The 15,947-nt window shown below is 42.0% G+C and overlaps 3 protein-coding genes across 3 annotated transcripts; 2 read left to right on the top strand and 1 right to left on the bottom strand.

Annotated features, from left to right (window-relative positions):
* Positions 1–1,683: 1,683 nt before the first annotated feature.
* Positions 1,684–5,528, top strand: fgf8b (fibroblast growth factor 8b; the record flags this gene model as incomplete). The annotated part of the gene is made up of 5 exons (XM_083693604.1): positions 1,684–1,742; positions 1,837–1,873; positions 2,594–2,798; positions 4,602–4,708; positions 5,238–5,528. The coding sequence occupies 5 exons, from the start codon at positions 1,684–1,686 to the stop codon at positions 5,526–5,528; spliced, it is 699 nt and encodes a 232-aa protein (XP_083549730.1).
* A 2,772-nt stretch (positions 5,529–8,300) lies between these two features.
* On the bottom strand, positions 8,301–10,781 carry dpcd (deleted in primary ciliary dyskinesia homolog (mouse)). The gene is made up of 6 exons (XM_083694200.1): positions 10,703–10,781; positions 10,388–10,468; positions 10,139–10,263; positions 9,804–9,937; positions 9,346–9,448; positions 8,301–8,892 (listed from the first exon to the last, which is right to left on the bottom strand). The coding sequence occupies exons 1-6, from the start codon at positions 10,764–10,766 to the stop codon at positions 8,788–8,790; spliced, it is 612 nt and encodes a 203-aa protein (XP_083550326.1). The 5' UTR covers positions 10,767–10,781; the 3' UTR covers positions 8,301–8,787.
* Positions 10,782–11,008: 227 nt separating this feature from the next.
* On the top strand, positions 11,009–15,691 carry poll (polymerase (DNA directed), lambda). The gene is made up of 9 exons (XM_083693670.1): positions 11,009–11,045; positions 11,275–11,404; positions 11,575–11,872; positions 12,100–12,211; positions 12,350–12,679; positions 13,087–13,260; positions 13,384–13,512; positions 14,593–14,761; positions 15,002–15,691. The coding sequence occupies exons 2-9, from the start codon at positions 11,296–11,298 to the stop codon at positions 15,361–15,363; spliced, it is 1,683 nt and encodes a 560-aa protein (XP_083549796.1). The 5' UTR covers positions 11,009–11,045; positions 11,275–11,295; the 3' UTR covers positions 15,364–15,691.
* The last annotated feature ends 256 nt before the right edge of the window (positions 15,692–15,947 follow it).

Raw genomic sequence — 15,947 nt, 5'->3', positions numbered from 1 at the left:
ACCTAGATTGAAAAAGAAGTTGCATGAACCTTGGTGTCAATGTATTCACTGATATATATTGTAATCTGCTGGTGTTGAAACATATATATAATGGTATTTAAAGGAGTGTTGATGCTTATTGTGGGTGGATGATGTTTTTAACTGATATTAGATGTTACAATTCGTATTAGGTGAATGGGTACATTTTTTCTGTCTCCTTTAAACAGTGGCATTGCTTTCTAATCACACAAGTTGTCATTATGTATTTACCAGACCTATACACACATGACAATATAGAGAATCAAACGCAGAGAGAAGAGAGTGAGGCAGGAATGATTGTGAGTGAGAGAGACCATTTGTATCAAAGGCAAAAGCCTGGATGTTATATGAAAACCGTTCTGTGTCATGCGCTCACATGGAATACATATTACTTACATGTGTAAGATGAAAAAAAAGGACATCAAGGTTAGTCCAATGGGGCCATGAAACTACCACTAACCTGCAGCATGGGAATAGGTTAATGTAGCTGTAGATGTTCTGAAGTACTGTAGATGCCAGGGAACAACATTTTTTTTTCCATGTGGATATATGTTCTAAAAGCTTCTTGATGCAGTATAGCCTTAAATACTGAATCTCCAAAAATATTTCCCACTTAATATTTTAACCAAATAGAACATTGTTTGGTGAATGGCTATGGGTTTTTTAAAATATTTTTTACATGTCTGTTATGTGTAAAGCACTCAAGCTGAGACGTTTGGTCTTATATACCCACTTGTAAAATAAGTGATTGCCTATATAATAGGCAATAAAACACCTGCACAGAAATGACTTCATTAAGTGACTTATTTTTGTGTGAAACACTTCATATAAGTCAGGTCCGATCGATGTGTGCCACTACTCTGTCACAGACTAGCTCCTAAGCAAGCCTGCTATCTCCCATAGAAGCTCCGCCTGCTCTGGGCCAAGATATTGCCTTTCCTGCAAGTGAAAGTATTTAAATGTTGAGGGAGGGAGACGCTGTATCCTGGACTAAACGGGACCACAAGAAACACACGTGTGGGAGTGAGGCTGACATTGGAGTACCGCTGCAGACACTTAATCAGCGTTTCTTTGAGAGGCAGCAGCACTAGCAATGGCTATAATCAAACAGGGAACAGATGTATATGTTGTAACATTTTTTGAATTCATATCCAAGATACTTGTCTCTAATGTTTAGTTATTTCTTGAATGGACGTTATTCATCTTACCGCTGATGCGTAAATACAAGCTCCATGAGTAACGCGTAAAATACCATCCTTATACACCACCGCTTATGGACTTATAAAAAAACACAATACCAAGAATGTAACGGGGATGTATTTCTACATAACAACATAAAAAGAGACCTTGAATTCTGCAAAGATGATTGACACGAGAGGGAATTGACGGAGTTGTGGAATAACGGTGGTGGTTTGATGACAGCGCTTCATCCCTCACTGGGACTCTTAATTTTGGATGGCCCCCTCAGCGTCTTTAAATCCTCTGGACTTTTTATTGCGAGACTGTCAATGAGTGAATCCTATCTGGGACTGTCGGTTCAGGATCCCTCAATCGTTGGGCTATCAATTGCTATATCTGTGACAAGAGGGGGATAAAATTGAGCTGAAATTCCCTTTGGGAAGAATTGTATTTCCCCGAGACTCCTGCATTGGAAAAGCGGAATTCATGAAGGAATATTTGACTTATTTCAAGATGAGGCTTAGAACATCGAGATTAGGCTATCTGTAAGTGAATCTACTCTCAACACTACATATAACGCCTATTCCTAACATTTGTGGAGGAATTATCAACATTAAAAGTGTTTCTCTTCTTTTTCAGGTTACTTCAATTCATAGCGCTTTGCTTTTACACACAGGTATGAACTTGCATGTTTTTCACGGATTTCATAAAACAATAAACAGTTAATAATGTTTCATAACTCTGAAATAGTTTCAGTCTATTAATGTAACTAAATACCAATTTACACGCGTTTATATGCTTACTGATATTAATCCATCGTTTGTATATATGCAATAAACGTGTAATAACAATGAAAACATTTTACTATGAGTCCTAAGCAGTTGGCAACTATTCAAACATCTTGAAAAGACGTAAAGGCTAGCCTAAAAGGTAATTGTTAAAACATATGGGGGTGGCGTATGGCTGAATTGAAAAAGAATCGTTAAGGGAAATAGTCCAGGGAGACAGGGGTGAAAGATCATTCGTGGTAAAACAACCTATCAGAGCGATGTCATCTCGAGTGAGGACAGCGGGCTCGCTGCATGCATCTCCCCAAACACGCACCATGCAAGGTTATTTTTTTCTAAAGCAATGCCCACTGAAATTCAGGACAGTTTAGCCCCTTCATGAAAACATTATAGGCATAAGCGTAGAATAATTGGAAATTAGAGTATTGAAATAAAAACAAACTATTTTAGTGCTATGGTTTTCTCTGCTTTCCATCAATTTTCTTGGCCATGAACTAGGCTAACATTAATAAATAGTTACTGTGGTTGACAGCTATCTAATATGCTTACAAATATAAATTTACACACTTGTATTTGTTGTTTATCTTTCTTTACGGTTTGTTTGACAGAATACTGTGCAGCAACAGCAGCAGCAGCAGCACCAGTCCCCTCCTAATTTCAAGCCCCACGTCAACGAGCAAAGCATGCTCTCTGACCGCATGAGCCGCAGGTTGACTCGAACCTACCAGCTCTACAGCCGAACCAGTGGCAAGCACGTCCAGGTTATGGGCAACAAGAGAGTAAATGCCAATGGCGACGACGGAGCCGTGCATGGTAAGCATTGAATGAATCACCATATACTGTATTTAGGCTATAAATTACGGTTCTTACTGTAGCCCTTTGCACAACCGTGAACAAAACCATTTGCCAAATTGCCTTTTCTTAAACGATGGGCAAATGTTAGTTCAGGTGTGTTGGCCTCCTAAATGATATGAACATTAAATTAGACATCATTGTCAAGGGATAGGCCTATGCAAAAGCCTACCAAAGTCGCATATTATTCAAGGCTTTCGCACACAGTCGTTTAATGAAGGCCTGAGAAGAGGTGGCGGGGGAAAAGCGCATTCACATTCGAAATTGATTCTATATGATTCAGACTGAAACCCACTCAGAATATCTGGAAAATCCATCACAACTCATCTTACTTCTACCTTCGTAAAATGTCCTGAAAAACTTACCCCCTCAGTCGGCTGCGGGACAGAAATATGACTTGCAATGTTCTAACTTTCAGACGCGCTTTTTACCCGAAGCTCTTGGAACCGAATGTGTTTTCAATTAATTCTAGGCCCCTATTGGCCATTGATGGACACATGTCAATGAATATTCTAAGAGAAACATGGTTGAATTATGTGATTGAAATAATGAAGATGAACAAAGTGTGTTCATTCACATTTGTGAAAATAATTATAGTTTTTCGAACATGAGTGACAGATTTACAGCTGATTTGCCTCGATAATTGAAAAAAACGACATCAATTAAATAATTCATCCGTAACAGTGTTTAATAGACAATGTTTTTTGTTTGCACCAATTCGCAAAATTTATCGGGTGTTCTGAAGGTTTTCATTAGGACAAAGTCTACAATATAGACACCTGTTTTGATGGAATTCAGGCAAGGCCGTTTTTTTTCTCCCCGCAAGGAAAAAAAAAGGTCTGAAATTTAAAGGGAGCAAATTCCTGTCACCAAAGTATTTTGGAGTGTCTAGCCATCTTTCCACCACTACCATCCATCTACTTTCTCGATGCCTGCTGCCTGCTTTTTGGAGGGTCATTTTACGAGGAATTTTCATTGCTTTACAACTCAATGTATGACTCAGTTTATAAAGAGCGGTGAAGTCAGCATCTTCATTTTATCCCCTCTTTCTCTCTGTTCCTCTTTCTTGTGTGCTCTTTCTGTCTCTCTCTTTCTCTCTCTCTCTCTCTCTCTCACACACACACACACACACACACACACACACACACACACACACACACACACACACACACACACACACACACACACACACACACACACACACCTCCTGGCCTTGGCCGGAACGTGCATGTCCTAAGTGGGTGTCACCCTTGAAGCAGGTCCCAATCTGACCGCTGCTCTGTGCTTGTGGCTGTGCCCTGACCGGACTATTGTCACACCCTCCCTCATCCCCAAATCCAGCATCTGAGCACGTCATTTTACAGGCTTTCAGTGACAAAGGCTCTGTATGAAATCCAAGTGACTTGCAGCTGTTCTAAAAGACTTGAATGTTTTGCCAGTAGACAGTGCTTTCATTGTCGCATAATTGCTGTCACACATGGTTTAACAAGGGAAGATTATTACCAAAGTCATTGGTTATGATCATTCAAGATTGAGATCATTGCCATCACAACAATATCGGACCAGCACAATGTTTTTATGGCCTAAAGTTGATATAAAGGTCAGCTCAAAAAATTCTGAATGCATCTATCGACACACCAAATTGTTTAAATGAGTATCACCCACGTAAGCTTGAGAGTTATGTTGTGCTGATGTACTACCGTTTATAACAGGCATCTGATATAAAGAGCATGAAGAAAATAATTCTTACTTTTGTGTTTCCAGCCAAACTTGAGGTGGAGACAGACACTTTCGGAAGTCGTGTTCGGATCAAGGGGGCAAACACGGGATATTATATCTGCATGAACAAGCGAGGGAAGCTGATTGGCAAGGTAAATAACAGTCAAGTTTTGTCACAATTACAACAACATTTACATTTACATTTAAGTCATTTAGCAGACGCTTTTATCCAAAGCGATTTACAATAAGTAGATTTGTCTAGGTAAGTGAATCAATTATCAGTCATCAGTAAGTAAAACCTTTGTTAAGAAGAAGTGCCATCGGCAGTCACAGTGCTAGTGAAAGGAAGAAAACAAGTTAGGGTATTTTTTTTTAAGCTCAGGTTATGTACAAAAGGGTGTTAGGGGGTGGAGAGGTCTGAGGAGGAGGAGCCCAGGTGTAGTCTGCACTCCTATAACCATACATGACCATGAGTAGGAATCTTTGAAGAAAAAAAAAGTCTGTTCTGTGTTGGGCTATTGAGTTATGGCAAGAGTTCCCTTGATTTGAAGAGAGAGAGTTTTACTTTTCCTGTACATTCCCCTCGAAGGATTGATGGGACATTTACTTGTCAAAACAATATTTTAACGTCCTCTGAGACTCAGCTGAACCTCTCCTCTCTCCCCCCTCCCCTCTGTACAGCGGAAGGGCCGCGGCAAAGACTGCATCTTCACAGAGATTGTTCTGGAAAACAACTACACGGCGCTCCAGAATGCCAAATTCGAGGGCTGGTACATGGCCTTCACGCGCAAGGGGCGGCCCAGAAAGGCCTCCCGGACCAAGCAGCACCAGAGAGAGGCCCACTTCATGAAGCGGCTGCCCAGGGGTCACCTCCTGGGCGAGAAAAGGCCGTTTGATGTCCTACCCCTCCCTGTCCAGCCCATCAGCAGGAGGACTAAACACACCCATCACCACCGCTCAGGAGGTCACTGAAGAGGAACCACAGAGGAAGAACCAGCCTACCGCAGGGACACAAACACACCCGGCAAAGATCATTACAGACCAGACCACTATTACAGAACACACGTTCGCTCCTCGCAAGGACAAAGGTTTTTGAAATGTTTTGTACTGGATTGTATCTAAAACAATGTGTATCTAATCTGTTAGTTGTTTCCACGTCAGACTGAGGTATCTGTAGTAACTAGAGAGCATTTGTGCGAAACAGAGGAAGATTTTTGTGCTCAAGGACTCAATGAGATTTGAATGAATGGAATGGACACCTTTGGGCTTAGTGATAACCCTACTCAGCTGTAACGAATGTTATATGGAAAGAAATAGTGAATACACATTACATGGCAGCTATCTTTGGATCATCATGTGGTTGCAACAACAACTAATTGAAAACAAGTCTCAGTAAACACATTATTTTGCATTTAGGAGGCCATTTTTTGTGCTTTTCTGTGTTTTTTCTACATATATGAATATATTTTTTATTGCAAGATTTGTAAAATACTTTAAATGATGGAAATATTTATTGTAGAGTGTATATTAAAATCACTAAAAGATTTGAGTCAATAGGCTGTTTTTGACTGGTGTTTTTCCCCTACGGTCGCTAACTTTGAGATGGAAAGCAAGCATATAACGTTGCCTAAAAAAAAACCTGTTGTTGTTTTTTTTTGTCAAGCTGGAGACCCAGATAACTGAGGGGCAATATCTGTGACAGGCTACTGAATTCAATGTGCTCAGCAAGTGAGACTTGGGTCTGAATAGCTCGGGCTATGCATTAAAAGCGGTGAGGTCAGCCCACCATTTTGGCTCAAACAAAGGTTACCACCATGTAGTTGCATTTCTCACGATCGCACACCATAACCCTCTGATCAAATGGGCCCTTTGTGGGACCTCATATAAAAGGGCATGTTATACAATAGTGGGTTCGAATAATAACACAAGGAGGGGTCAGTTATCAAAAAGAAGCCAGTCCCACAGGGAGGGGGTGTGGGTAAAGGGGTAAAGGGGTAAAGGGGTGGAGGGATGGAGGGATGGAGGGGTGGGGGGGGGGGAAGAAAAAGCACCAGGGTCTGTGTGGCAAAATGTGGCACCGACTGAAAGGGGGGGGAATGGCTGGGAAGAGGCATTCGGGAATGAAAGGGGGGCAAAAAGAAACACTCTCCCAGGATCAACTGAGCATGACCAGCAGAGGCCAAACGACGGGGGAAGAAGACCCAGCACAGAACAACGAAGCCACTCTCACAGCGTTGGAGCTGGACGTCCAATTTGTTATTCGTTGTTTGTTGTTTGTTGTTTGTGGTTTGTGTTTTGTTGTTTGTTTCCAAGGGTTGGATTTGTGAGTGAGGAATGGTTTTTCAGGTCCTCTTGTTTGGAGGGTTTTGTAAAAAGGAATAAATAACGGTTTGGTTTATTATTAAGATTGATTACCGGAGCTATACAGTAGACCTGACAACTCTTTTATAAACGAACCCTACAGCATTTAAGTGGTGTTGATGTAACCACTATTGAAAAAAGGCCATGAGGACTACTTAGTAGTACATGTACTCCAATGATCAATTGTAGGATTACTCAGCTGTACACAGTGATTAAAGAGTGCACGGGAAACTTCCACCAAAAAAGTTAATTCAGCGTTCAAAGTTTTGATTTGGAAGATATAATCCATCATAACAGTGGAGGCAGTTGACATTCTTTTCCAATGTTATGCTGTGTTTGGATCTTATTCGGCAGCGCCATAAAATATCTCTTCCCTTTTTAGAGTCCACAAAGCACAATAGTGAGAGTGAACTGTGGTTTTGTCTCTGCTTTTAGCACTTGCTCACTTGGTCTGGCAGTTGAGACAAAGAAATGCAAGGGACCTCAAGGTTGAAAGAAATCTATATTTAAATGGTATTGTTCCTTTTAGATTTGTTTCTTTTCATGCAGCATAAATAGGTATTGCAGAACAATGTTTTGTAACAGCCCTCTGCACATATGTATTGTAGTTAGACAAAATAACCCTTTGTGTTCAATAAGTCAGCACACTTCACTTTCAATTATCTGCTAGCAAAATCTTAATGCCCCAAGTCAGTGATTTGGTCGTCAAACATCAAAGACTCACGTCTGTATGTCATTACACACATTACGTCCTAATATTTGCACTGTTGAGAGGAAGCTGGCAAAGTAAGTATTTGTATTGTACAATTTACAACTGTACCCTGTGCATATGACCAATACACTTTATGACTTGACTTGTCCATAGATTCACAAAAAAATACAACACATATGTATTTATCTTATGACTTTCTTTTCTCACTGTGCAGTAACACAGCAGAACTAATGTTATGAAATACCATCACTACCTAGGGTCTGCGGGGTGTATATGCTGGAGGTCTGAAACCCAGTGAAGTGACCCCCTGGAGGACCCAGCTAGCTCTGGGGGCCAGTAAGTTCTGACTAGCAGTCTAGCACTGACTACGGCTGCAGTAATGGCTTTCATGGTGGCCTACTACTCCGTGTTCAGAACATAAGGGTATTCAGTTAACACAAATGGGACGTGCTTGTTAGGGTGACCCCGTAGCGAACAGGGACGAGGCATTGTGTGTTCTGAGTGTTTTACAAGGACACCAAGAATGGGGGGGAGATGACCCGCCGGCCTCCGCGTTTGGGAGTATTTTGACCGCTAATAGTTTGCGTAGTAAGGGAATATGTTATGTTATAACACTGTGAAGGACATCAGAGATGAAAAGTTGTTTTTAAATGAATTTTTATTCATCTTCAAAAGACCACATATTCTCAATGCTATAAGTGCACAACACGACAACAATGATTTAGAACTTTTTACTGAAGAGCAGCAAAGTTTGTTTTTGCAAATACTTCTTTGATAGAACACTTGTCGGAACGAGTTGGAACCAGTAAGAGAACAAGCAACAGTACTCTTCTCAGTAATTCATTGGCTCAATTCAAGGGACCCCAATTAACACAATGGAAACCATCAAAGCATGGACAAGGCACTGTGCGGTAATCTTCTGATGGGAGAAACAACCAATTGAGAAACAGGAATCAGATTAAAAAAGCAAACAGAGCACTGCATATGCAAATGAAATGTATGTCAGTTTGTTCACTCTTTTCAGGGACATCTTCTTGAATCCATATGACTTCTTTTGAGTTTTGCACAATGAAACAAAGAAAAAGGCATACAGCGCGCTGACACTGTACATTCACGGTTTGAGTGACATCTTCTCAGATTCATGCATGCAGTATGACTTCATTGAGTTTTGCAGTCCACGTCCCCTTCATTCGTCCCCTTCAGTTTCTTTACCTCCCTCAGAAGCTCGTGCTCAAGGGTTAAGATCTCCTTGGGCTTCTTGTACTGGAAGGGAGAAGGCAAATATAATGACTTCTACAGCCCTCCTGTCCCCCGAATGCACATCCTTTACAGCAATCATGTTTGAGCTGGAGTAGGATAACACACGGAACGGGACTATCACAGAGAGACCAATTATGATAGCTGGACATTAAATTGGTCAATCTTTTTATCAGATACTTTAGTATTTTAGCGGTTATTCTAACAAATGTGATGATTGGATCCCCTGGGTTTAGAGGTCTGTGTTTCGACTGTGCAGATATGGATACCGTCTATGTTTATGCATTCATACGGATGCATTTATATGGATAGATATAACATAGAAAATCTGCTTTATGTATTGTCTATCTCTGGTCTATGGTGGGCTTTTCTATCAGTCTCTGTGCAGGGACTTGTAGTCTTAAATCATTTGGGTGCATGAAGAGAAGTAGTTTGTTTGTTATTGTTGTCCAGACTTACACTGACGATTAAGGTGTTGTTGGCATGAGTGAAGCTGAGGGCAGAACTGTCCAATGGCAGCTGGCTTCGGTCCAGATCAGGAAAATTGAACTTCTTATAGTATCTGAAACAACAACGCAAAGGGTGAGACGTTTCTTGAAGGCAAGAGATTTTCTTTTTCTTTTTTGATCAACAGTGCCACCTATGGGAAACCGGATGACACTACACATGACAAGCAACTGCAAGTCAAAATGCACACCGGCTGTATCTGTGTTGTGTATGGGATGTTCTACACAAAATATAGCCCATTGATTGTGTTGTCACCTTAAGTATAGTAAATATATTTATACGATTGCATAGTTCTTCTATAGATATTTCAAGAGGGAAGAAAATCAGCTGTAGTCCATGGTAAATTGTAACTTTTAAAAGTGAAAGACACTTTGCCGTAAAACCTAAGAGAAAACCAAGTCTGTGTGTACTTTTTGTTTGTTGTCCGAATAATGCAGCATCGCTCAGCAGGTTCCACTGAAACGCTGTAGACCTCTTTAGGGTATGGAAGATTCCGGACTCTCCACTGAAAACTGGTCTTGGTGTCTTTCCGCATGAACAGAGGCTGTGGAAATATTACAGAGAATTACACTATTCATTGCATACCACGACAATGATTCATAATAATTCCCCAACTTAATAGCAGAGAGATTATTTTAGACATGCTATATTGAATTAATTATGTTTTGGTCACAGTGGGGAAGTTTCCATTTACAGTAGATTCAAACATAAGACATGTACCTAAACATTAGAAAACAAATCTTACATTTGTGCAGTTTTCCTTTATTACTTCGGGTTCAGCAGAGGCCACGGTGGCTGGTGCTGGCTCTCCAACTTCTATCTGCCATGCCCCCTGCCCCCCCAACGTGCTTTTAGAACGCCATTTTCGCACTAGAAGGTAAACACACAAATAAAATGAACAGATTATGAAATTAGTTATTGCAGTTGGTTAGCAGCTACAGTCGCAACATTAAGTTATGTTGTCCACCAAACAAACATTCCATTGAATATTTACCAATGAGTTCATCTGTTTGAATGTCATATTCTTCTGCCAATTCTTTCCCATCTTCGAAGAGATAGTGCACCTTCCTCTTCCCTGGAAAGACGTTAGGAAAACAACATTAGACAATGAATTAAGGTGTAGATGAAGGCCATATTTGCAGTCTTGGACTAAACAGTTTGCGCACATCATCAGAGGAGAGATGGCTTGCTAGTGCACATTGTTGGCTAGCAACCTCGCTCGCAAGCATATCAATGGATACTTCATAAAAACAGACTGCAAAACACGCAGTTTAGGACGATTAGCCTTTTAACTATGTGCCGTACTCACCGTCGCTTATTAAAGCTGTTTTCTTGGATGATTTTAGGAGATCTGCCCAAGACTGCACAGCCATGGTTGTTGCAAACACAGACACTTCCTAAACAGCACGTGTAGCCACGGCAACCGAGAGGTCACTAGCTACTAAAATGGGTATATATAATTATTTTCACTCACAGTTTGGCAGAAATGTCATTAAATTGAACATGGAATTTTTTTTTAACTTTGGATGATATTCATGGAGAAACCGTAGAAAATGTTCCAATAACTATAGAAAATGTGTTTTATTCACCCGGAAGTTGATTTTGTTTTGAAACCCTTGGATTGATTTTTATGGTTTGGACGTCCCAAAGGGGTAAGAGAGATTCATTTGATGTTTTTCAGCAGAGAATTAATTTAAACATGCTGATTAGATTGCGTCAGTGTGGTGAACATGATTGCAGTTTCATGGAGAGAGTTAATCACAGATATTCAAAAACTGTTAAATGAGCATGGTCGGTGAAGATATTTAGAGTTAGCTTGCTAGCTAGCTTTCCAGCTAGTAGTGTATGTCATCCTGACAACGTTTTGTTGTTGTTGATCAGGACTCCCCTTCCCTCGACGAAATGGAACGTCATGGGATTATGAAAGCTTTCCCAAAAGTGAAAAGGGCGAACACTGGTGGGGGAAAGGATGCACCCCCACCCAAGAGGAAGTCTGATGAAACTGTAACAGGTAGTTCAACCAATATTGTGTGTCTGATTGACTGATTGATTGAGTGTGAGAGAGACAACATGCCTAAACATACACATCAGAAAGACAGCTGTCACGTGGTGTTGATTGCCCCACGTATGCACACAAAGAAGAGGATACGTCAACAACACATTATTCATTTTCCATTGCAGGGAATAGTTTCCAGAGTGTCACTGTGCACATACTGCCTGCTGGCATAGGGAATGCCAGGTGTCAGATCTTCCAGAGACGGATCGTCCAGAATGGAGGACAGTATGAGAGCTCATTCGGTCCCAGTGTCACCCATGTTGTAGTGGACGACAGTATGGACTGTGAAAGGGCCGCCCGGCTTCTGAAAGTGGACATGCTGCCCCCTGCAGTTCATCTGGTGAAGTGCACATGGCTCAGTCAATGCATCACTGAGAAGCGACTACTAGACACAGCAGAATACAGCCTACTAGCTCCTATCAGGTACACGCAGCTCTCCAATGCGATACCAGAGATGTTCTATATTTGAAAGAGGCTTTGGCGATAGTTAAGCATACAGCTGTTTAATGTATACAGTAGGTGAGCATCTTGCTGGTCAAGAACCTAGGGCCTGATAGCTCTTTAGAAAGATTGAGATGTGTTAATTTAAGAGAACATTTTGATGGAACAAAAACTATTTAATAATGGCGTGTACTGTGTATGTTCTTTAGACAGTCTGACGTGGATGTAAAAGAAGATCTGCTCACCAGTGTCCCAGCCACACAGGACATTCAGCAGCCAATCATCCCTGATGAAACGAAACCAGATGAAACAGCAGAGACGGTGGGTTGACTCTGGCCCTCTTAAACACAAGCCTGTCACTACAAGATTCTACGACTACTCATAATGACCTACTTGTTCCCTCCCCTCTGACCTACTTGTTCCGTCTATAACACACTGTCATACTTAATGTATCCAAAGGTCCCAGACAGTAAAGAGGATTTCCGAGAAGAAGACGGCGTCTCTCAGAGAGACCTGGAGGCTCTGATCGCTGGCCTACACCCAAAGGATGAGAACCCGGAAACGTCCACTCCCAGCACCAGCACTACCCAGCTGAAGCCCATCTCAGGGAAATGGGTGTGTGCCCAGTCCTCTCAATCCAAGAGCGACAACCAGAACAAACACATCACAGACAAACTGGAGGTGCTGGCCAAGGCCTACACCCACCAGGGGGATAAGTGGAGGGCTCTGGGCTACTCCAAGGCCATCAACGCTCTCAAGAGCTACCCCAAGCCCATCACGTCTTATGAGGTAGGTCGCATCTGAGTGATCTCATCTTAGATTCGTTTACGGTTTGTGTGTGCTGCAGTGGAGGCTGGTGGAGGTTGAAATCGGAGGACGGGCTCATTGTGATGCATGGAATGGTATCAAACACGTTCTCATTCTATGCATCACGTTCCGATGAGCCCGTCCTCCGGTTTCTTCCTACACCAGCCTCCCCTGGCGTACTGTGGTTCGTTGATTATGGGAGGTTTATTACATATGCACAGAACTCGCAAAACTTTTTCTTGTATTGTGTTACCCATAGGGGTGTGGTGTTAATGGGGGAGTTTGTCATAGCGTATGCTCAGGGCTAGGTGAGAGTGAGACCCAACACCTCGACAAGATGGCAAGTGTCATTGAGTGCATGGTCTAATGGATTGCTGCCCCATTTGCAGGAGGCCTGTAAGATTCAAGGTATTGGGAAGCGCATGGCAGACAAGATCCAGGAGATAATGGAAAGCGGTCACCTGCGCAAGCTGGACCACATGGGGGAGGCTGTACCAGTCCTGGAGCTCTTCACGAACATCTGGGGTGCTGGGGCCAAAACTGCTCAGCAATGGTACCAACAGGTTTGAGCAATCTTGACCACCTTTTGGAAGCTTTCTCACTGTAGGCGACTTCTTCCCCTTCGATGTTATGTTGGATTTGTCGATTGCACAAGAAGATGAACGTTATTGTTTTTGTCCTGTTAGGGGTTCCGTACTCTGGAGGACATCCGCACCAAGGCGAACCTTAATTACATTCAGAAAATTGGGCTGAAGCACTACGACGACTTTCTAGACCGGATGCCCAGGGAGGAGGCAGCTGCCATAGAGAAAACGGTAACACGTCTTTGCATGTCACCGAGGCTCAAGCAACATTCTACCATATAGATTAAACAGGCCCTTTTCCATTCTCCATTGCTTCCATTACGTCTGGCACCATTTTATAGGATAGAGAGAGAGTTTCTTTGTAGTGTCTCCTGTAGCCCCTTATGAACAGAGAATAGAGAGAGAGTTTCTTTGTAGTGTCTCCTGTAGCCCCTTATGAACAGAGAATAGAGCTTGTAAGGTGAAGTGCAGGCGTAAAGAGAAGCCAAAGCAAAGTATGATTTTTTTTATTTTTTTTAAATGATTCTTTTTAAAGTTTGCATTGGCCCCTAAGAAGATTATCAGGCCTCTGTTGCCTGCCTGATTGAGAAAGCAGACAGTATTCTCACTGAGTCCCACGTCCCCGAAGGGGGAGAACTGCTCTTGAAACTTGGCGCATCATAAGTCAACAGATACCTGGTCACTCTGAGCGCTGGGCTACAAACGCCAGTTGTTTTCGTATAGTATTACTTGGATTTCCCTTTTCCTTTCGGGCTGCCAGATAGAAAGTGCAGATTAGAAAGATGACTATAGCATGTGTCCTCTGCTGGCTTGTCAAAATAATATGTAGTGCTTTTAAATGTATCTTTGAAGTGAATGCTTGCTTATTGTCCAGAAAGAAAGGCGTATGAGCTTAAACAAGCAGAACACACGAAACGCACAATATGCTACCTTACTTGCTACTAGTTATTTTTATTTACCATAAAGTATTCAAACTTGGTCTTTTATTGAAGATAGATTTGAGCAGCGATCCGTACGCTGCAAACAATGAATCGTTCACTATTAGTAGTTTTCATTGTAAAATACCGTATACTGGTGTGATTTCTTAACTGTGTTTTATGTCAAATTGTCTATTCATTTTCCCTTTGTAATGTCTTTGTTTGGTTTATCAGGATCCCCAATTAGCTGTTGCTCATGCAGCTGTTACTCCTCTTCTCCGTAACATAAAACACATGACACAGTACAGAACAACTATAGACAAGTTATAGACAAGATGAAAACACAAAGACAAACTACATGAGAGAATTCATGTATGTAATGTGTGTACTGAAGGTGAGGGAAGAGGCTCGGACCCTGGACCCTGGACTGCTGTCCCTGGCATGTGGCTCGTACCGCCGGGGGAAAGCCACGTGTGGAGATGTCGATGTCCTCATCTCTCACCCAGACGGCAATTCCCACAAGGGTGTTTTTAGCAAAGTGTTACAGAACCTCCATCAAAGCGGTAGGGACATGTCCAAATATGGGCATTGATTTTTATCATTAACTGTGTTGTCTTAAACCAATCATGCACCAATTGTTTGGTTTTTGTCCTAGTCTTTTGTACTTTTTTTTTTCTTTCTTTTTTTTTCTCCACAGGGATTCATTTTCTTTCTCACGGTGACATCATTTGAAATCCAATAGTCAATAGTATGTTTACTCATGGGCTAAATAAAGAACTTGTGTGCTTGTTACTTTCACACAGGCTTCCTGACGGACGACTTGGTGAGCCATGAGGAGAACGGGGAGCAGAAGAAGTACATGGGCGTGTGTCGTCTCCCAGGACCCGGCCGGCGCCACCGCAGGCTCGACATCATCGTCGTGCCCCACAGTGAGTTCGCCTGCGCCATCATGTACTTCACCGGGTCCGCACACTTCAACCGTTCTATGAGGGCGTTTGCCAAGACCAAACGGATGAGCCTATCGGAACACTCGCTGAACCGGGACGTGTTGCGCCAGGGTTCGGTGAAGATGTATGGGGGCATCCCAATACCCACGCTCACAGAGAAGGACATCTTCAGCCATTTGGGGGTACCCTTCAGAGAACCCCAGGAAAGAGACTGGTAATGGTGGTGCAACTTTTTAGCACCATAGTGGGAAGTCACTACATAAGTTATATTACATCAGAAAAGATGATGATCATGATGGTAATGATGGTGGTAATGATGGTGGTAGTGATTATGCTTGAATAATACAGTACATGTTCGGGGTAAGATTGGAACATTCGTTGCTCTAGCTACAGTGTCGTGACTATAGTTGGGATTTTAGACTTGTACCTTATGATAATCTAATTTTATAAATGAAAATGAAGAATGAAAATGAAAACCATGCTATGATGCATGGTTGCTGCTTGACATATTTTAACGTTATGGATAATGATCATAATAAACACTATTTAAACACTATACTAATAGTCCTGCCCTGACCCCTTCTGTGTAGCAATGTCAAATCAGACCAAGCTTTATCAAGTGTATTGTCTGTCTCTATCTTGAGGATGAAGATAAGAGGATTATAGGAGTATTGCTGCTTTGTTGTAAGACCATTGTAGGTTTATTAAGAAAATGAACACGAAACGAACTTCTCCAGCCCCTTACATTACTCTGCAGACTTGTCCGCGCACTAGACGCGCACCGGTTTGTGATTGGCTCCGC

Source organism: Argentina silus (genome assembly GCF_951799395.1).
Source record: "Argentina silus genome assembly, chromosome: 22".
NCBI lineage: Eukaryota > Metazoa > Chordata > Actinopteri > Argentiniformes > Argentinidae > Argentina > Argentina silus.
Note: the sequence above shows the minus strand (reverse complement) of the source record. Positions and strands in the feature narration are given on the sequence as shown.

What these genes read in the sequence shown, in the direction of transcription:
- dpcd (XM_083694200.1), bottom strand. Translation starts at nt 10,766, where the DNA reads ATGGCTGTGCAGTCTTGGGCAGATCTCCTAAAATCATCCAAGAAAACA. An exon ending in TAAAGGAAAACTGCACAAAT is followed by an intron (nt 9,938 to 10,138) that starts GTAAGATTTGTT and finishes ATATTTCCACAG; the next exon opens with CCTCTGTTCATGCGGAAAGA. An exon ending in ATTCGGACAACAAACAAAAA is followed by an intron (nt 9,449 to 9,803) that starts GTACACACAGAC and finishes TTGTTGTTTCAG; the next exon opens with ATACTATAAGAAGTTCAATT.
- poll (XM_083693670.1), top strand. Translation starts at nt 11,296, where the DNA reads ATGGAACGTCATGGGATTATGAAAGCTTTCCCAAAAGTGAAAAGGGCG. An exon ending in CAGCTGCCATAGAGAAAACG is followed by an intron (nt 13,513 to 14,592) that starts GTAACACGTCTT and finishes TGTGTACTGAAG; the next exon opens with GTGAGGGAAGAGGCTCGGAC. An exon ending in ACAGAACCTCCATCAAAGCG is followed by an intron (nt 14,762 to 15,001) that starts GTAGGGACATGT and finishes ACTTTCACACAG; the next exon opens with GCTTCCTGACGGACGACTTG.